Raw genomic sequence first — 22348 nt, 5'->3', positions numbered from 1 at the left:
CTCTTGTCCAATCAAATTACCTGGTCCCTTTATGACGTTGCACCCAGTGTGCGCTCCGGCGCTCTCAGAGCGATTTTACGAACGCACGCTGCGTTGCTTAAATTCACTTACGGAGTTCGACAGAAATATCTATCGTAACATAATTACAACACGTTGTAAAATGATTTGGGGGGCCAACATCTTTAGCTAGCTCAAGTAACTAGCTTACTATATTGTTGTCTTAACAGTTGGTAAAATAACATGATTAAAATAAATATATATGAGCAATAACATATCGTGGGCAAGCACTACAACCAACTTGTCCGTCTGAAGCTACAATACTGGGATCATTCGTGATTGGGCTACAAGCAGTCAAATTCTAGGTGAACATGTGTGTAAGACACAAATAAACTTGGATTTCATATATTTCAAGTGGGATATTTGTAATCATGATGACGTAGCCTTGTCTAAGAATGCATTTCACCATGTTAATTCCCAGTATAGTGAAAATACCACCGCTCATCCGTGATCAGACTTAGCTGGGGTGGTTGCAGCTGAAGAGTATCAAATAGAGTGCAAAAAAGCAGCATCTGCACACTAAAATATGTGCAAAAAACGATGTTTATTGCAAGCTTTCGGTCCCCAGGCTATCGGACAATGTAAACAAAAGCTGTATGACAAGTTTGTATGACGCAGTTTGACAAGGCTGAAAGCGCACAGGGTTGCCAGATGGGATTGACAATTTACAGCCTAAACTTTCTATAACCTCAAAATCAAGTAGCCCATTCGGCGGTAACCCGCCCCATCTGGCAACCCTGTGGACGCAACTCTGCAACCCTGGACGCGAAATGCATTTTGGGAAATAGGACCCGAGCTAGTGTCCATCGTAACTGACTTCAATTTTCCAGGAAGTAACTGCTCGCCTACTAAATTTCTCGCATACTCAAATCTCGCATACTGTACAGTGTGAACGTACTACAGACTCAAAATCTACGTCATATCTAGTATGAGTAGTATGCTAGTACGCTATTCCGAACACAGCCTAGGCCTTCAGTAGACCTTCAGTACAGTACGTCTAATCACAAATAAGAGCTAAGCCCAAAAAAGCCTTTTGTACCACGAACCATGTGTGACCTCAATTTCTGTTGGCTGATGCTGTTGCTTCCGGTAAATTAGTTCATTAAGCCACGCCCATAAAAACACCAAAACATTGAGAATGGACCAATAAAATGTGTCCATATCCGCGGTCAATGCAGCCGTCTAATCCCATTGACTTGTGTAAGCAGCATTGCCTCTTATGATAGTGCCACTCGTGTTTTCCCTTGCTTGCAGGTGGATTTCTAGGCACACCAGACTGTTCATCAAATATATAATTACACCTGGATATTATACATTTATCCAGAGTTAGTTTAAGAAAACCTAGTAGCTAGCGAGGTAATCTACTTTCCTCGAAGTGAATCCTGCGTATGACTGGTTGAGGTTAGTTAGCTAACCGTACATCTAATAACAACATGATGAGCAAGACTCTTAGTACCACCAAGTTCTTGACATCTCTTCGAGGCTTTCCGAATCCTCGAATGAACTATGGTCAAAGTGCTGCAAATACTGTCGATAAAGGTAGGAGACAGCAGCATGCTTGCTATTCAAAGTTGTTTCATTTCGCTCCATAGTTATCGTGTTATTCGAGAGGTTTCTGGCTTACTTTGATGGTGACGCACTTGCAACTAAGTTGTCAGTTAGCTAGCTAGCTGTTGGCCTTCCTTTCTCACCCAGGCTAACAGAAAGAATCAGCTACTTTTCTGACTCAATATCTTTATCGCCCAACAATAAGCCATTCAGCTAGATGGCTACATGTGTGTGCTGAATCCTCACCTGGGCTTGACATGACGAAATGCTGCTTTCACAGAACTGATCAAAAGTAGGGAGCTGGAGAGAGATGAACTTCGGCCACTCTACATGGATTTCCAAGCCACAACACCAATGGTATGTGGCTCAGTTCTCTACGGTCAGAAGCGTGTCTGTCTGTCTGTCTATTTGTTCACAAATAGCCTACTTCATTCACTAAATGTTAATGTTGCTTTCCACTCCATGATTTCACAGGAATGTTTGTTCATGATTTCCCTCCCATGACCTTGCAGGATCCTAGAGTTCTGGATGCAATGCTTCCCTATCAAGTCAATTACTACGGCAACCCTCACTCCAGAACACATGCCTATGGCTGGGAGAGCGAGAGTGCAATGGAAAAGGCCAGAAAGGTAGCCTTGGTTGGATAAGTTCTGAATTAGCTGTGGACAGATGTACTGAGGTAGATGATGACATGTTGATCTCATGTCCACGCAGCAAGTGGCGGACCTGATAGCTGCGGATCCCCGTGAGATAGTGTTCACCAGCGGCGCCACCGAGTCCAACAACATGTCAATCAAAGTAAGTCCATGTCCTGCTTTAGCGGTTGGATTAGGACGATGGTGGCCATGGGCAAGGGATGAGGAGGGTGAATACAGAACATGCCCAGGCCCATCAGCTGATGGAGAGATTATCTTAATGTATATCATGTACAGGAAGTGTTTTATTTCAGTGCATGTAGACCCCTATGTTGTGCCTATGTGCAAGTATAGATGTTGGTTTTTGCATCATTGCCATTTTGACACTAAACAATATACTGTCATTCTTTGATGTAGTTGTGTTGATAAGGGTACAAACACAACAAATATGAAACGACAACAAACTGAATGCGGGTATTTTCTTGAGTCTCCGTTTGTAAACATGGACTCACGCTCGCACTGAAGAGGAAGGTGAGTTGAATGACTGTTTTCTCCCCAAATGGTTCTGCTTCCTAGGGTGTGGCTCGGTTCTATAAGTCCAAGAAGAAGCACGTCATCACCACTCAGACAGAGCACAAGTGTGTGCTGGACTCCTGCCGCGTCCTGGAGTCAGAGGGCTTTGACGTCACGTATCTGCCGGTGAAGATGAACGGTCTGATTAACCTTGAGGCAAGGCTCAACACCAGACACGACTGCACATGTGTAGCGAATGCCCTCTCACTGGGTCCTCATAGCAGATTTCTTTAGCACTACCATTAGGGACTATTCTACATGCTTTCATACAAGTGTGTGTGTGTGTGTGTGTGTGTGTGTGTGTGTGTGTGTGTGTGTGTGTGTGTGTGTGTGCGTGCGTGCACTGTTTCAGCTCCTGGAGGAGGCTATTCGTCCAGACACTAGTTTGGTGTCAGTGATGACGGTCAACAATGAGATCGGGGTGAAACAGCCTGTTAAGGAAATAGGTAACCTCTCCTCCTGTATCAACCAACAAGCATTGACTGTGCCTTTGTTGGACTTTTTCCACACACTTACATTTTTGGCATTTAGCAGACGCTTTTATCCAAAGCCACTTACACCAAATACATTCACTAAGTAAAGCCGGGTACACACATTAAGATAATCTGGCGTATTTCGGGCCGGTTTTCCCCCTTCCGACCAAAGACAGCAAACGCCCGATTATCGGATGGCTCTAAAGATTATCCTACAAGATTATCCTGTGGTGTGAGGTGTGTTAAGAGTCCATTTCTCCCATAGGTCAGTCAGGGTACTACGTTAGATCACGCGAGATTTCTGGCTTGGGGAACGAGACTCTAGACCAGGGGTAGGCAACCTTTTTGATATGAAGTGCCATTTTTAAATGTTCTTGTTAGTCAGTGTGCCAACCACAATATCAACATTAATTATGACTCGACATCAAACCAAACCAAACAGACCAACAGATCTGCAATTTTATTCCACAACATGAACAACAATTTTCAGCAAAGAGCTATGTATGCAAAGCAATGTATGCTAAATAAACCTAAAAATGTAACTAACTGAAACTTGAACAAAATTACCAACATAACATCTAAGACAACTAAACTTTGTGATGCGTAGCACAACTTTAGGCAAATTGGAGCGCTCAATTTCTACCAAAGTTGCTAACTGCGCTCCCTATGGTTATCATTTTAATAAGTAGGCCTAACTGGAGGGTGATTATACAAGGGTCTTACTTGTATGAATTATAATTTATATTTATATAATTATTTGGTTGTTACTTACATTTTATTCTTTTATTCCAACCACAACAAACATATATTTTTTTGGGGTTGCAAAGAGCTATGTATGCAAAGCCATGTAAACAGTCCTAACAATCAATGTGATCCCTGGCCCTGTTTTCCTTTGCTCAACTCCATTAACTATGAAGTTAACAACCTTCACCACTGTAGCCATAACCTCATTAAGATCAGACTTTGACATCTTTTCACATAAGTTTTCTTGGTGTATGATGCAGTGGAGTTTCATAATGGGGTGACCAACTCGTTCCTCAATTAATGCAACCGCTCCCCTCTGTTTCCCGACCATGGCAGGGGCACCATCTGTTGTCACCGCAAAAATCCTGCTAATGTCAATCCCTCGCTCCACAAAATGCTCGATAAGAAGTTTAGCGATGTCCTCACCTTTTGTTGTTTCTGGCATTGGTTTTAGGCAGCAGAGCTCCTCCCTTACAGCAGAATCACAGTATCTTGCTATGACAGCCAGACGTGGCATGTCATTCACATCTACGCTCTCATCAAGTGCGAGGCTAAACACCGTCGCATCTTTCAAACCAGCGGTTTGCTGCGCTTTCACGTTTTCTGCCATTTCTCCTATTCTTCGTTCCACACTTCTGGCTGACACTGGGATGTCTTTTATTCTTGATTTTATTGTGTCTTTGTTTGATAAGCCTTCAAACAAAACATCTGAGCTACAGAGGAAAGCATCCTTAATATATTCTCCATCAGTGAATGGCTTTCCACGTTTCGCAATGCAATGAGCAATGCGAAAGCTTGCTTCAGTTGCGTGATTTTTAGCAGTGGCAAATGCTTTAAAGGTGCTGGCCTGCTTCCCATACCTTGACACAGCACGTCTTATTGATTCGGCCTTGTCTGCTTCATCCTTGAACGACTTGAGTTATATTGATACAAGTATCGAATCGAATTCAGAATTTTACTTTGAAAATTGGCGCCAGAATACGGCTCTCGTGGAATGGATGAGAGACTAGGGCTGCATTCGTAAATTCGCCCTGAGAGCGCCGGAGCGTCCCTGAGACTGCCTCTAGTCCAATCAAATTACTTGGTCCCATTGTGACATTGAACCCAGTGTGCGCGAATTTACGAACGCGGCCAACATAAAAAAATAAAAAAACATTCTCCCATTCTCGCACTTATTGATTAGCTGTCGCGTGCCACTGTTTAAGCTGTCGCGTGCCACTGCTGGCACGCGTGTCATAGGTTGCCGACCCCTGCTCTAGACTGTCGTAATGTTAATCTTCATGTATGTGGTGTGCTGAAATGGGAATATCGGCGCACACCACACACAATATTCATATGATCAGGGGTGCACATAACGTTTTGGGGCCAGTGCTCAGAGGAGCACCTAGGGATGCTGCTTGGTGCTCCCCGAGCTCGCGAGTCACGACCCGTCCCACAGGATGGATGAAAAAGGGATACATGGATAACTTATATTAGCAAAACGACATTTGTTCGGAGCAGGCGCTTTCACGTTTTCTGCCATTTCTCCTATTCTTCGTTCCACACTTCTGGCTGACACTGGGATGTCTTTTATTCTTGATTTTATTGTGTCTTTGTTTGATAAGCCTTCAAACAAAACATCTGAGCTACAGAGGAAAGCATCCTTAATATATTCTCCATCAGTGAATGGCTTTCCACGTTTCGCAATGCAATGAGCAATGCGAAAGCTTGCTTCAGTTAGCAGTGGCAAATGCTTTAAAGGTGCTGGCCTGCTTCCCATACCTTGACACAGCACGTCTTATTGATTCGGCCTTGTCTGCTTCATCCTTGAACGACTTGAGTTATATTGATACAAGTATCGAATCGAATTCAGAATTTTACTTTGAAAATTGGCGCCAGAATACGGCTCTCGTGGAATGGATGAGAGACTAGGGCTGCATTCGTAAATTCGCCCTGAGAGCGCCGGAGCGTCCCTGAGACTGCCTCTAGTCCAATCAAATTACTTGGTCCCATTGTGACATTGAACCCAGTGTGCGCGAATTTACGAACGCGGCCAACATATTTTTTCCGCGTGCACGCGCATGAAACGCGCACGCGCGCTCAAAACAACGACGTAATTTCAGCCAAAACTCGAGGATGGCCCAAAAAAATAAAATGTTTTCCCGTACTTCTCCCGTGTGTCTCTTATTGTCTGTGTCTGCATGTTTTTCCAGCATGTAATTCCGTTGTCAATAAAAAATTTGTCTCCCCTTCTTTTCATTATCATTATGGAGGCTTTATGGTTGTTGTAACTATTATGGGAAGCGGTTGACACAGTAGCCGCTTTTCGTGTACGCTGCAGTGGATCCCTTCACAACGCAGAAGAAAGAGGAGAGAGAAAACATTGTCAATGTGCAGGGAAGAATCATGTATCAGCAGGGTTCAACAGTAACGCTTGCCTGGGGCAAGTAAAAAAATTCGCCGGGTTTGTTTGCGCGAGCCCGAAGACGCTGCTGGATCCTGGATCTGTTTACCTGTGTGCAGGAAGAAAAACAGACGGAGCAGGCGCCAGACCAGACTAGATGATTGTGGAGTGAAGAGATTATTAAAGCGTACGCGATGCGACGGGTGATCGACAAGCACGTACACTTTCATAATATCTTCACTCCACGATCATCTAGTCTGGTCTGGCGCCTGCTCCGTGTTCTTCCTGCACACCGATGCACAGATCCAGGATCCAGCACCGCCGTCGCGCATATTGTAACATTTGAAGTAGTTTGTAGACTACACGCAGCCTAGATGTATTCGACCAATCACAAAACAGTTTTGCAAGCGCGTCGCTTCGCGCTTGTGGGTGTGTCTAGCGATGTGAAGGTCTGAAAAGCGGCCTAAATTTTTTTTTTTTTTTTTTTTGAGAAATCTGAATGGTGGCGGAGGAAATTCCATCGTGGCGGTCCGCCACTGACATCTCTTTAAGCACTAACTGAATGTCTGTTCTTTAAACACAATGAAATCAACTGACATCTCTTTAAGCACTGCTCTGTTCTGTAAACACTGAAATCAACTTTTCAACAAAAAGTTACAGCCTAAGCATTTATTTATGCTACAAGCTTAATCATCATCATCACTGCTCTCTTGACTGCTGTTAATACTGTCCTCAATTTCAACCATGGTCGAGGATGTTGTAGGCTATCACTTTAAATAGCTCATTATTTTGATTGTGCAACAAAGTTTTTTTTTTTTCTTCTAATAGAATTCCCAACCATATTCCCTGGGTCAGGGGTCGAGGTGCGATAATGAAGCTGTAAAACAAACGTCTGAACGTTTGAAAGCTTCAGAGAAAAGAAACGTGAAGTCCCTTGGTGTTGTTTTTCCTTTTAGCGACGAGTCGTTCGGGACTGAATTTTCACGTGCGGCGTGATAACCGTGATAACCGTGCGATCCGCGATACGCGGAATGAAAGTACGAGTTACGATACTTTCCGAATGTTTTCGTGAGGGGAGTCGCCGTGGTCGTCGTCGGTCGACTGTTGTGATGGATTGCTGAGGGGACGGCAAATAGTTACTTAGTGGGGCTTGCAGTGATGCAGCAGTCAGCAGTTGTATTTTGAGGAAGTAAATTCCTCTCCCAGCGCTTCCAGCTTTTGGTGCGCAAGAGCGCGTTCATGCCGCTGATCTGCCGCGCAGCATGCATTTTGGCGACGCATGCGCACTGGCGCACCAGTTATGTGCACCCCTGCATATGATCAAGGCTGTTCAATCCATGATTTTTAATCTTCATGTGTGGGGTATGTCTCAGATTTAAAAATCTGTTAAGATTAACCCTTATGTGTGTACCGGGCTTAAGTGAATCATCTATCCACCAGTCATAGTAAGAAAAAGTGGTCTAGGCTCGGCCCAGGGGCCATTGGCAATCATAATGATAGAAGAAGGAAGATTTTTGGGGGGTGTGTTTACAGTAGAGAAACCTGGGGGTAGAGGGGATGGAGAGATTTCAGGAGGGTCAGTTAAGATGTAGCGTGAAGCGATGGGTCTTCAGTCAACAGCAGAAGATAGGGAGTGACTCTGCAGTCCTGACAACAGTGGGAAGCTGCAGCTGGCATGGCGCAGGCTGACCCGGCCGAGAGATCGTTTTCAAAACTAAAAATTATCAAAAGCTATCTGAGAAGCACCATGTCGCAGGACAGACTCTCCAGACTAGCGATTCTCAGCATTGAAAACCAGCGCGCACGTCAAATGGATTTAACAAATAACTATGTTACATAGTGAAGGACTTCGCACAGACTAATGCCAGTCACACATACAGTGTCAGAATGATTCTGAGCAAACGGCCAGCGCGCTGTAGCTGATAGCTGTCCAGGCCAACCATACGGTCTATGCTGTAGTAGGGTTAGGGTTAACTAACCCAACCATACGGTCTATGCTGTAGTAGGGTTAAACGATACACTGTTAAAGCGAGATTAAATCACTCACTAGACTGGCGGTAGATGGCTTCGCTCACTAGTCTAAATGTCTCTGACAGGCCGGTACTGCAGCCATATTCAGTTGTTTGTTTTGGTGTCTTTATCTTATCAGCAGGGTCCTCCCCACCATGGCGCTGGGTTAGATTGTCAAAACCCAGAAAAAAAAATCCGAAAGAAAACAGCTAAAACTCTGAAATCACTGAGGAACATCATTACGCTTTAGTTTTTAAAGACAAAGTCATTGGTGCTCATTGATAGAGTAACTGTCAATAGTACATTGAAATAGTAATAGAGTTTAATTTGCCTTGAAATGTTTACACAGTTTCACCCCAATATCACATTCAAAACCGTCCGTATACTCTTATGACTCAAGTCAAAACATACATGTAGGCTAGTTTACCAGACTACTAGGAAGCCCTAGCTTCTAGACTAAGTGAGCGTAGCGTAGCCAGGTGACTGGCTAGTGGAGTTCATAAAACTATATTAATGATCTCATACAAATACACCATATGTTAATGCTCTCTCTCACATATACACCATGCTCTCTCTCATACATATACACCATATGTTAATGCTCTCTCTCGTACATATACACATGTTAATGCTCTCTCGTACATATACACCATAATGCTCTCTCTCATATACACCATATGTTTATGCTCTCTCTCGTACATAATAATAATACATTTATTTTATAAGGCGCCTTTCATGGCACTCAAGGTCGCCGTACAACAACAAATTTAAAAACAGTTACAAAATTCAAAATACAAAACACATAGAAATATACAGTATAAAACATAGCTAGCAGCAGAGCAGCACGGGAACAGTAAATCAACACGGATATGCCTGCGTAAACAGGTGGGTTTTGAGGTGGGTTTTGAACGAGGAGATTGAATCAATATACACCATATGTTAATGCTCTCTCATACATATACACCATATGTTAATGCTCTCTCTCTCATATACACCATATGTTAATGCTCTCTCTCTCATATACACCATATGTTAATGCTGTCTCTCGTACATATACACCATATGTTAATGCTCTCTCTCATATATACACCATATGTTAATGCTCTCTCATACATATACACCATATGTTAATGCTCTCTCTCATACATATACACCATATGTTAATGCTCTCTCTCGTACATATACACCATATGTTAATGCTCTCTCTCATACATATACACCATATGTTAATGCTCTCTCTCTCATATACACCATATGTTAATGCTTTCTCATACATATACACCATATGTTAATGCTCTCTCGTACATATACACCATATGTTAATGCTCTCTCTCATACATATACACCATATGTTAATGCTCTCTCATACTTATACACCATATGTTAATGCCCTCTCTCATATATACACCATATGTTAATGCTCTCTCATACATATACACCATATGTTAATGATCTCTCTCATACATATACACCATATGTTAATGCTCTCTCGTACATATACACCATATGTTAATGCTCTCTCTCATACATATACACCATATGTTAATGCTCTCTCTCGTACATATACACCATATGTTAATGCTCTCTCTCTCAAATACACCATATGTTAATGCTCTCTCATATACACCATATGTTAATGCTCTCTCTCGTACATATACACCAAATGTTAATGCTCTCTCATATACGCCATATGTTAATGCTCTCTCTCTCATATACACCATATGTTAATGCTCTCTCTCTCTCATATACAACATATGTTAATGCTCTCTCTCTCCAGGTCAGATCTGTAGGTCGAGGAATGTCTTCTTCCACACGGACGCCGCTCAGGCCGTAGGAAAGATCCCCATCGACGTGTCAGACTGGAAGGTGGACTTGATGTCTATCAGTGGACACAAACTCTACGGTCCCAAAGGTAACATGACGCTAACTCCTTCAACTCAAACGTGTCTGTGATGTGTGTGCGACCTGACTAGGTGTCCAGTGTGATGATGTGTGTGTTGACTAGGTGTCCAGTAGGGGTGCAATGGTTCAGTTGGCCCACGGTTAGGTATGAACCTCGGTTTTTGGGTCACGGTTTCAGTTCATATATACTTATGGAACTGCTTATGCTTATACTTATGGAACTTTAATATTTAGACACATTCCAGAATATGACTGGTATATTGTATAATATAAATATATATAAACAAAAAACACTTTCAAATGTAATAAAATAAAAAAACACTTTCAAATGTGACTTGTTGTTGAACTACAGATCGTAAGCTTTCAAATGATGTGTCATACATTGAAATCCGAAAAAAGACATGCTAAAAACACATACAGTAACTACACATAATTAGATGATCACACAGTCCTTGCCTTTGAACATGTCCTAAAATTAAACTATGTTTACAAGCTATGTATCACCGTTAGCCTCCAGAAAACAATGAATCCATTCCACAAAGTATACATGTGTGTGTGTGTGTGGTGACTAGGTGTCCAGTGTGATGATATGTGTGTGGTGACTAGGGCTGCAACAACGATCAGTGGTAGCCTACCAAGCTACCCGTGAGTTAGAGTGAGGCACTGACTGTCGCCTAGCCTATTGTATGGAGTGAGAGGACACATTGCATTGTTTTGGAGCATATCTGTTATATAAAAACATTAGTGTCTTGTCTGTAGCCTATATTGCACTTTGGGTTACTGACCTTTACATTGAGCAAAGTTATTACCTAAAACAATGCATGTATTGAGCTAGAGTTCAACTACTTTATTGAAACAATCTACCGCCATAGTCCATGGCCTGTTGTTAAACCTATTTGATGTAGCAAAGCCTTTTTTATTTATATTATTTATTATTTTTTATTAATACTTATTCATTTTGCACATGCATATGTATAGGCCTGGCTGATTTAGAAAACATAAAATAAAATGTGCAAAAGAAATCTTTTTTTTCTTCTTTTTTGTATCCGATTAATCGATTAACCGGAAAAATAATCGGCAGATTAATCGATTATCAGAATAATCGTTAGTTGCAGCCCTAGTGGTGACTAGGTGTCCAGTGTGATGATGTGTGTGTGTGTGTGTGTGGTGACTAGGTGTCCAGTGTGATGATGTGTGTGTGTGTGTGTGTGTGGTGACAAGGTGTCCAGAGTGATGAGGTGTGTGTGTGGTGACTAGGTGTCCAGTGTGATGGTGTGTGTGTGTGTGTGTGTGTGTGTGTGTGTGTGGTGACTAGGTGTCCAGTGTAGGGATGTCCCGATCCCATTTTTTCACTACCGATACCGATACCTGGGCTTCAGGTATCTGCGATACCGATCCAATATTTGTAGAGATGCTCCGATCTGATCGGCGCCGATCGATATCGGCCGATATGGCCTTGATCGGTTTTGATCGGAGTTCTCAAAACGGCCGATCAAACACGGCCGATCAGTTTACATAGAGAAATGACGTCGCCAGTCTGGCAATATTACACAGTGTCGGAAAGAGACAACAAATATGCAGTTTGTAATGTCTGCTCAAAAGAAATTCCTCGCGGAGGAACGCACGCAAGGTCTTTCAATACCACGAATATCATACGGCATTTGCTGCGTTCGCCGGTTCGCTCCGAGAGCGCCGAAGCGCACACTGGGCTCGACGTCATAAAGGGACCGAGTGCTTTGATTGGACGAGAGGCGTTCCATGAGTGCTGGTCAGAGTTCCAGCGCGACTACACGAGCGTAGTGTAGGTGGTGTTCAGCGACGTCATGTGACCCCGCGAGCAGGAAGTCACTAAGCTAGGCTAAGGCCCATAGCAACAACAACTATTAGCGCGCGAGTTTTAGGTCTTCCTCTGTGCACCTTGCACAAGTGTAGATAGCGAGCGACTTTTCAGCATAGCAGGACATATTTTGAGATGATAAGAGGAACAGGCTGAGTGCCAAAAACGCTGAGATGCTTGTATTTCTCAAGGCTAATCTGCCAGTGATGCTGCTTAATCAGAAGTAAGGTTTGAGTCTGAAATCTCCTTAGGTGCAATGTTTTGTTTTTTTGTTGTATTGATTATTGCTGACTTGCTGTCTTATCTACTCCTAAATATGACTTGAAACTGACTGACTTGAAACAGTATTTTATATTTGGCTATAGCCTGTTTATGTTGCAGTTTAGTTTGGGTATGTTTATTGTTCCTCAGGAAAGCTACAGTTACAGTATAAGCTCCAAGTTCTCTAAGAGCCCCTAGTTCCTCTCATTCGAGTGGAATGTTGCACATTTGATGTGACAGTGTACATTTTATTTATTATGATTTTTATTTTCACATTTTATTTGTTTTTCCTGAAGTAAGCTACAGGTGGTTGTGAATTCATGATACTTTCTCATCTCCTAATTTCATTTGAATACTTAATATACAATGTCAATGGAGTTAAGAATAATTAAAAACATAAATAATGCTACACAATAAATAGAATGCTTCAATTGCCATTTTCGACGCTGTGATCGGTGATCGGCACCAAAAACCCTGATCGGAGCATCTCTAGATATTTGTATTTATTTTTTTACCCCTGTAGTCCACAACAACAGTTGGCTATTAACACTAGGAAAGCTGTGAGGTGTCATAGGGCACCAGTGAGTAAAAAAAAAAATCTACCTTTGCACTCGATCAAATGTCAGGACCCTCCTTTCATGACTTTTCCTAGATATGTGCGTTCTACCACCCAGCATCTTTACATTGTCAAAATCGAGTTAGTATAAAGCGATTTTTCAGTATTTCTGTGTGTGTCTGTGTATTTGCCTTGGAATTCGGCTGCCATCTTTTTCTCCAAGGCTGCAATTCTCTTTTATATCAGCAGAGGTAGCAAGGGGACACACACTGTGCTCAATCTTCAGGCTTCAGTGCTGAATTAGATACAGTATAAGACTGATAAGTATGTAACATAATGTGTTTATATATAGGCTATATATAGCAATAGGGATGCATAAGATATGTATATGTACAGACAATTATGAAAATGATAAACTGTACAATCCCTTCAGATTTGTTGGAGCTGAGGGTTTTTTTTCACAGCGGGTTTTCACACCAAGTTCCATCCAATAGTGATAAGATATTATGATATGTGTAGCTTATGTACAGTTATGAATGATACACTGCACAGTATGTACCTATCAAGTTGTGTGGTGCATGCATAGCTATAGCAGCAAAGTGATTGCAGTAGCCTACGTTTGATTGTACTCATCAACGAATATTATATAACAAAAGGATATTTATAATATTGTATATAATGTCTTTTTTGTATATCACTGTAGACCACGGTGCTAGACCACTGGACCACCTCAGGCCACCAGTAATAACCATAATTGTGGATTACTATTTACAATTAGTAGTTTCCTAATCTCGCTACAGTTTGAGCGAGACTGTAACTGTCATTGTTTCAGCCCATTCTTGCCTATAGACAACTGTACAATCATTCATATTGAGTTTATTCACCCAATAAAGTAAAGATGAATAATACTGCCCTTCACCTTATTTATTATCAGATGTTCAGTTATGATTAGACCTGTGTCGGCAATGATAATACACAACAGGCAAGACGGTTGTACCATATAATATACGCAGATGCATGCGACTGCAATGTACCATATATATCTGCCATATCATACCGTTTTATATTGAAAAATATGATGGTAAATAAATACATGTGGGACCGATGTATGATATGGCAGAGGTGTGGTGTGTATCAGTCTGTCTCGTTCCAGCGAGTCAACTCGTGTTGACTCAATAAGACATGCGCTCTGCGCTGCGGGCTACATTTGATTATGTAATCATCAACGAATATTATATAACGAACAGATATTTATAATAGGCCTACAGCATATAATGTATTATTATTTTTATTCTGAGCAGTCCCATTCTGCTTGTTCAAAGAATATAATATAAAACGCATCACATGTTTGTCATTGTGTGAAAATGTTTCAGAACCTTGGCTCAATCTGGAGCTGATCAACTCCGGACGGCAATAGCATGTTGTGGGTGCAATTGTGCAAGAATAACACTGGCATGTCTGCTCGCCAACTAAAGCACTTGATTATAAACATAATAAGCTCTACTATTCCAAAGGCACTGTATGTTAGAACTTTATTTATAGAACTTTAACTTTACTCTCATGCGCCGTGGGCTCTCGGAAAGCTGCGCATTGAATGTATTATGTATGAAAATAATGCAATAGGCTACATAGGAATAAGTGTGTTCATATGCAAACATACTCAATGGGATGTAATTAGTAGGCCATTGTTTATCAAAGATGAATCCTGACAATTGAATGCCATTTGAGATTGAGACTCGGTAGCCTAATAGTGATAATGAGTTCAATCGGTAAACAGTTATCATCTCAATAGGACGGCCAATGTAACGCGTTGTTTTTTTGATTTTGCATTCCTTGTTTCGTGGTAAACTAATCTCTTTCTGATCGTCCCGTTCACAAAAACCTAAGGTGCATAAGTCACGTAATATGGCGAAATAAATGTTCGTTCAGACAATACAACATATATTGAAAAATATGATGATGAATACATGTGGGATGGAGGTACGGGGATGATATGTGGCATGTCCGCTCGCCAACTAAAGCCCCTTCTTGCCTATAGACAACTGTACAATCATTCATATTGAGCTTATTCACCCAATAAAGTAAAGATGAATAATACTTCCCTTCACCTTATTATCAGATGTTCAGTTATGATTAGACCTGTGTCGGCAATGATAATAATACACAACAGGCAAGACGGTTGTACCATAGATCTACGCAGATTAATATTTGTAGATTCTGTTCTTCGCCGTGGCCTGCTGGGGTGGAAACATCTGTGCCAGGGATGCTGCGAAGCTAAACAAACTGGTGAAGAAGGCCAGCTCTGTGGTGGGGACCGGGCTGGACAGCCTAGAGGTGGTGGCAGAACAGAGGATGGGGAAAAAACTGGCGGCCATGCTGGCCAATCCCTCCCACCCGATGTACTGCGAGCTGGCAGGGATGAGGAGCAAGTTCAGCCACAGATTTGTTCTCCCCCGTCAAAGTACAAAAAGATTTGGACAGTCCTTTATTCCAGCTGCACTCCGACTCTACAACCAGGCCCTGCAGGGTGGGGGAGACCTGGAGCTGGAACTTTTGGAACTTTTTACTTATTGAGCCTGCACTGTTTTATGTATTTTATTGAATGTTTTTCTGTTTTCTGTACTGAATGTTTTCTGCCCTAACTGAGCTGTTTGACAACAAAATTTCCCCATTGGGGACAATAAAGGTTTTCAATCAATCAATCAATCAATCAATTCGTTTTCGAACATTAGATAGGCCTAGTTGATTTTGGCAACATTGTAGTAGCCAATTGCAGAGTGTATTAATTACATGTGGGATGGAGGTACGGGGATGATATGTGGCATGTCCGCTCGCCAACTAAAGCACTTGATTATAAACATACTAGGCTCTGTTTCTAACAAGTAGGCTTCTAACAAAATCACTGTATGGGACAACTCGTTTCTAAAAAGTGAGTTACAATCACTTGATGTAGGGGGATGGTTGATGGGGAGGGTTGATGATGGCTCTCGATCGTTTCCGATCAATGAACAAAGACATCGTGTTTCCCCCACTCCACCACGTCCCAACGGTGTGTTTCTGTAATCATTTTCTCCTCCTTGTTGCATAAAACAAATCAAGACTCGCTCCTCTCAGGAGACCACTATTTATAAATAATAATCCACAGATAGGCACAGTCACAGTGCTACATGAAAATATCTAGCCACACACCACATATCATACCTCCTCCCTATATGTATTTATCATATTTCTCAATATAAAACGGAGGTACGTTATATGCAGGGGTGCACATAACTTTTTGGGGCCAGTGCTCAGAGGAGCACCTAGGGATGCTGCTTGGTGTTCCCCGAGCTCGCGAGTCACGACCCGTCCCACAGGATGGATGAAAAAGGGATACATGGATAACTTATATTAGCAAAACGACATGTAGTCATAAATAAAGATGAACGAACAAATGATTGTGTGCAAAACAAAAGAAACAAATGCAAAATCAAATGACTGCTCTTTAAGCATGAAAGTCTGTCAGACTCCTTTAAACACAATGAAATCAACTGACATCTCTTTAAGCACTAACTGAATGTCTGTTCTTTAAACACAATGAAATCAACTGACATCTCTTTAAGCACTGCTCTGTTCTGTAAACACTGAAATCAACTTTTCAACAAAAAGTTACAGCCTAAGCATTTATTTATGCTACAAGCTTAATCATCATCATCACTGCTCTCTTGACTGCTGTTAATACTGTCCTCAATTTCAACCATGGTAGAGGATGTTGTAGGCTATCACTTTAAATAGCTCATTATTTTGATTGTCCAACAAAGTCTTTTTTTTCTAATAGAATTCCCAACCATATCCTGGGTCAGGGGTCTAGGTGCGATAATGAAGCTGTAAAACAAACGTCTGAACGTTTGAAAGCTTCAGAGAAAAGAAACGTGAAGTCCCTTGGTGTTGTTTTTCCTTTTAGCGACGAGTCGTTCGGGACTGAATTTTCACGTGCGGCGTCCGTGATAACCGTGCGATCCGCGATACGCGGAATGAAAGTACGAGTTACGATACTTTCCGAATGTTTTCGTGAGGGGAGTCGCCGTGGTCGTCGTCGGTCGACTGTTGTGATGGATTACTCGTCGGGCCTTCGGCTGAGGGGACGGCAGATAGTTACTTAGTGGGGCTTGCAGTGATGCAGCAGTCAGCAGTTGGATTTTGAGGAAGTAAATTCCTCTCCCAGCGCTTCCAGCTGTTGGTGCGCAAGAGCGCGTTCATGCCGCTGATCTGCCGCGCAGCATGCATTTTGGCGACGCATGCGCACTGGCGCACCAGTTATGTGCACCCCCAAGAGGGCACAACAGCGGCTATACACCCTGAGATGCCTCAGGAAGGAACACAGCAAGCAGGAGATACTGGTGACCTTTTACCGCGGCGCAGTGGAGAGCATCCTCACCTACGGCATCTGCAACTGGTTCTCCAGCTGCACAACAGCGGAGAGAAATGCGCTACAGAGAGTCGTGAGAACAGCACAGAAGATCACCGGCGCTCCCCTCCCCTCTCTGGAAGAGCTGTACAACACACGCTGTCTCAGGAAGGCCTCCAAGATCTCCAGGGACCCGACCCACCCTGGGTACGTACACTTTACCAGGCTGCCCTTGAAAAGGCGGTTCAGGACCCTGGCCGCTAAGACTAACAGACTGAAGAACAGCTTCTACCACAGGGCCGTCCAGGCCCTAAACACAGCAAAGACCTAAGTTCTGGGCCCTGGACAGTCTGGACGGATTGTATGGCAGCTGCTGGACTGAAAAAATCAGGTGTAGTGCTGAGGCACAAACATGTACATTTCAAGCCTGCAAACTGTGACACTTTAAATAACGTGAAACAATACTATTGTGCAATATGACAACCCTAGTCGTCTATCTGTACAGTATAGTACAGTGGATTGTGTACATAGCCTTTATTTATGTAAACCAGCTCCTTCCCTTCTTGTGATTTTTTCTTGTGAAGTTTTTTTTTTCTTCCTTTTCCTAACACCAGGGGAGCCACCCCTCCTAAATTTCGTTGTTTGGTACCTGTACTGTAGCAATGACAATAAAGTCCATTAATTCATTCATTCATTCATCATTCATATATGGCAGATATATGTATGGTATATTATGGCAGTTTCAGGCGCCTGTCCCGTTCTGTTGTTCAAAGAATATAATATAAAACGCATCACATGTTTGTCATTGTGTGAAAATGTTTCTGTAGCGAAGAACCTTGGTTCAATCTGGAGCTGATCAACTCCGGGCGGCAATAGCACGTTGTGGGTGCAATTGTGCAAGAATAACACTATTTACAGCGCTGTCTTTTATTGCTATATTTATTACTGTTATATATAAATGTGAACATTACAGATACCTGGTCAACACAGCTTGGGATTCCAAGGAAATTACTTGGAACTATGTGTGAAAGGGACAACATTGCAATATATATTACAGTTATTTTTTAATAATGATAATCAACTTTCATTCGTTAGTAATGAAAACTCCCGCAGTCTCGATCAATCTCCTAGATCAATCTCCTCTCCACTTACGTTACATCGACAATGACATGCATACGTTATTATATATATATATATATGCCATCATTTGTTCCATAGTTCCTTATCAGCTGACTCTCTGCTCTGTCCCCACTTCTCTGGAACTGCATTTTTAGAGGTAGTGTCTTGTCATTTTCTCTTCTTGTGTGACATCGCCATCCAGCGATTTTTGTGCGTCAGTACACACTCCCATTGTGAAGAGTGGTCGTGTGATTCGACACCTCGTCGCGCTAAAAGTAGGTAAAAAAACGTCGCGCGTCTAGTAGGGTTGGGTATCGTTTGGGTTTTATCCGGTACCGGTACCTAACCGATACTTTAAAAACAGTACCGGTACCGAAACGGTACTTAATTCGGTACTTTTGATTTTTAAAAATGACATATATATACTGTATATATAATAATAACACGGTCGACAACATTAAACAGCTTTTCACTTTTTTATTGCTGAGGCACAATATATATCAAATTAAAATAAATTAAAATAAAACTCCTGCTGACTGAGGCACAATATACATATATATAATATTACAGTTAAATATACACTCAAATCATAATAAATAAAAATAAAACTCCCACCTCAGCAATTCTTTTGACTTTTTTATTGTCATTTTGACTTTTTGTTTTGTTTTGACATAATTGTCTAATGGCACAGATTTATAAACATAAAGTAAACAAATATTGTTTGCTCGTCATCTAGGCCTATAACTGACTATATATATAATACCACTGGCTTGTTTCGATTATAGTTTAGTTCTGTTTGATATTTCCGTGGATGTTATCGTAGCACTTACAAGAAGATATACCGATGATTGTCCGCAGAGAGTTGCGTATGCAAGACAACACTGAGAGCGAATCGAGTAATAAATGATCATTAGGCCATTTGGCATTCATTTCAAGGACTGTCACGTCCAAGAGAGAGGGATGATTCAGATAAACACAGGTGAATTGCGACGGTGGTCACAAACGCGATTGTGTGTGTGTTCACCTTTCTTGACTACTGTCTGAATTGTTTGGGGGTGCGTTCGTAAATACGCTCAGGAAATCCGACCAGCACTCGTGGAACGCCTCTTGTCCAATCAAATTACTCGGTCCCTTTATGACGTTGAGCCCAGTGTGCGCTCCGTTGCTCTCGGAGCGAATTTACGAACGCAGCCCTCGCTGTGTTGCAGCTGGAGCCACAGAAATGGCGTCATCCCCTGCTTTATCTAGCGCAGTACAAGGAGACAATTTTGTTGGAGCTTTTGTTGTGAGGTCTTCTCGGTGACCTTGTAGCTAGGCTAGCTAGCGAAATTCGATAATATGATGATGATGATAATAATAATAATAATACAATTCAGATAATATAATAATTTAGTATATATGCTTTTACTCACTCTTCTTAACTCGTAACACAACTGCTCAGCTCACTACCACGACACGCACTGAGTGGAAATTTAACAGGCGATGTCACGTCACGAGTCACCAGTTGACTGTTGCATGACACCGGACTCCAGGGGGCGAGATAGAAAAGTACCGAAATGAGGTACCGAAATCTCCTTTGCAATTCGGTACGGTAGATACCGAATGTAAAGTAACCTTCGGTACCCAACCCTAGCGTCTAGTGTTAAAGACTGCCAGCCTTTATTCAAGCAACAAAAACAGTACTCTGCGGTACTCAGTGACCAACTGGTTTAAAGTTAAAACAATTTAAACAGCAGCATTCAGCATTGTAGAAAAAAAAAGTTACTGTCTGATTTCTAGTTTTAGTGCCTTCAGGTTTTTATTCTATTTATCTTATCTTACAAATGGCAAATCAATTATAGGACCCTTTTTAAAAGTGTAGCCTAGTGACGCCCGCTGGTGAGACCAGAAACCAGTCGCAGAATCGAAGGGGTGTCAACAATATCTGGTTTTCGTTTTTTTTCAAAACAGGCAACTCTTATGTACCCTGTCCATATAATAAAAAACAGTTTAACGATCACTAAATACTTATAATCTGTGCATTGGATTCACTGTTCTCGTTTGCCGCAGGCTACCGGTAGGTGATAATGACTTGTAAACATACCTTCGTTTTAGGACGTGATGAAAAGCAAGGACTGTGTTTTTAGCATGTCCATGTTCTCTCAGCATGCTGTGATGTTATAAAAATGCAGTTAGATGTTCCTAGCTATGTACCACTGTTAGCCGCTAGCTGTTAGCAGCGTTTGTTGTTGTTGTTTGATCAGTCACTTTTCTCCTGTCGCATTCCCATTCGGTGCACCAACATTCAAATACTCGTGTCGTCTTTAATTTGTTTCCGATTTCAATGTATGACGCATCATTTGAAAGCTTACCATTTGTAGTTTCAGACTATGTTTCAGACTATTACTTAAGCAAATGGTTTATGATTTCACCAGCTGGCATCATGACATTGTCAGACTCATTACACACAGGTAGCTACTAGCCAACTCTCATGCATGTGACCACTGACTACTACTGTTGTCATCACGTGAGTGACACGCCAGATCGGGCACGCAGATCGCAGCCTATTTTTTTCTGGTGCGATCTGCGATCCAGCATTCAGGACCAATATCGCAGCGATATGCAATATCAATATTGGATCAGGACATCCCTAGTCCAGTGTGATGATGTGTGTGTGGTGACTAGGTGTCCAGAGTGATGATGTGTGTGTGGTGACTAGGTGTCCAGAGTGATGATGTGTGTCATGTGACTAGGTGTGGGAGCCCTGTACGTGCGAAGGAGGCCCCGGGTCCGAATGGAGCCGCTGCAGAACGGAGGCGGGCAGGAGAGGGGTCTGCGCTCCGGGACGGTGCCCACCCCCCTGGCCGTAGGACTGGGAGAAGCCTGCCAGATCGCTCAGCAGGAGCTAGAGGTAGACAAAATGGCCGTTTGTCTACCGATGTGTAGGGTTGATATGTTATTGTAAATGTATCATACCGTGTTCGGACGAGAGACACGTTGGAAGGATTTAGATTTTGTTCTTCCTGTCCAGTATGATCACGGGCGTGTGTCCATGCTGGCTAACCGTCTGGTGCAGAAGATCATGGCAGAGCTCCCGGATGTGGTGATGAACGGTGACCCGGAGGAGAGATACCCAGGTGAGGCAGACCATTAACACTTAATCACTTAATCTTAATCAGTGAGTAAAAAGAAATGTATTTGCACTCGATCAAATTTCAGGACCCTCCTTTCATGACTTTTCCTAGATATGTGCGTTCTACCACCCAGTATCCTTACATTTTCAAAATCACATCAGGATAAGCTAATTCGCAGTTTTTCTGTGTAGGAAGCAGGCTCATTTACAATCGGCCAACTAGTGGTCGTTGTGTGTAAATAGCAGCTTAGCATTGTAAAGAGGGGGTCATCTGACCCCCAAACTCTTTACCTACTCTTTTAGTAGGTAAAAAAGGCACGGCTGTTCTAATGTTAACACACTCCCCAAGAGGTTATTATGACAGAATAACAGACAAGTGATGGGCGGACGTCGATTAGAACGTATGATATTTCTCACGATTCAAGTGAGTAGTCTGCATCTCGTGTTACAATTAACGGGTCTGAGGTGGAGTCAGTTGACAGGAATCATTGAAGACGTGATTCATAAGCAGGTGTATTGATGACGTGAATGTTTTTCGGTTCAACCCAGGGTGCATTAACCTGTCATTTGCCTACGTGGAGGGAGAGAGTCTGTTGATGGCGCTGAAGGATGTCGCTCTGTCATCCGGCAGGTCAGTTACATATCAATACAGTTTGTTCTGAAGATAGACATTTGTACTGTAGCGGAAATGGACAGTTTTCCATTTGTGGTGAACAGTTACCCCCCTGGTGGTTTGTTGGGTGGTTTCTAG

The 22348-nt window shown here is 42.3% G+C and overlaps 1 protein-coding gene across 1 annotated transcript in view; it reads left to right on the top strand.

Moving 5' to 3' along the window:
* Positions 1–1310: 1310 nt before the first annotated feature.
* nfs1 (NFS1 cysteine desulfurase) overlaps positions 1311–22348 on the top strand; it is a 38750-nt gene continuing 17712 nt past the window's right edge. The window contains exons 1-10 of the mRNA XM_080535394.1: positions 1311–1596; positions 1886–1962; positions 2118–2234; positions 2320–2403; positions 2817–2969; positions 3166–3259; positions 10201–10335; positions 21218–21375; positions 21496–21601; positions 22147–22228. Of these exons, the coding sequence (XP_080391520.1) occupies positions 1491–1596; positions 1886–1962; positions 2118–2234; positions 2320–2403; positions 2817–2969; positions 3166–3259; positions 10201–10335; positions 21218–21375; positions 21496–21601; positions 22147–22228 (1112 nt within the window). The 5' untranslated portion in view covers positions 1311–1490. The remainder of the gene's footprint in view (positions 1597–1885; positions 1963–2117; positions 2235–2319; positions 2404–2816; positions 2970–3165; positions 3260–10200; positions 10336–21217; positions 21376–21495; positions 21602–22146; positions 22229–22348) is intronic.

The sequence above is a fragment of the Nansenia antarctica genome (genome assembly GCF_963989245.1).
Source record: "Nansenia antarctica genome assembly, chromosome: 6".
Taxonomy (NCBI): Eukaryota; Metazoa; Chordata; class Actinopteri; order Argentiniformes; family Microstomatidae; genus Nansenia; species Nansenia antarctica.
This window is presented reverse-complemented; position numbering and strand designations above follow the sequence as displayed.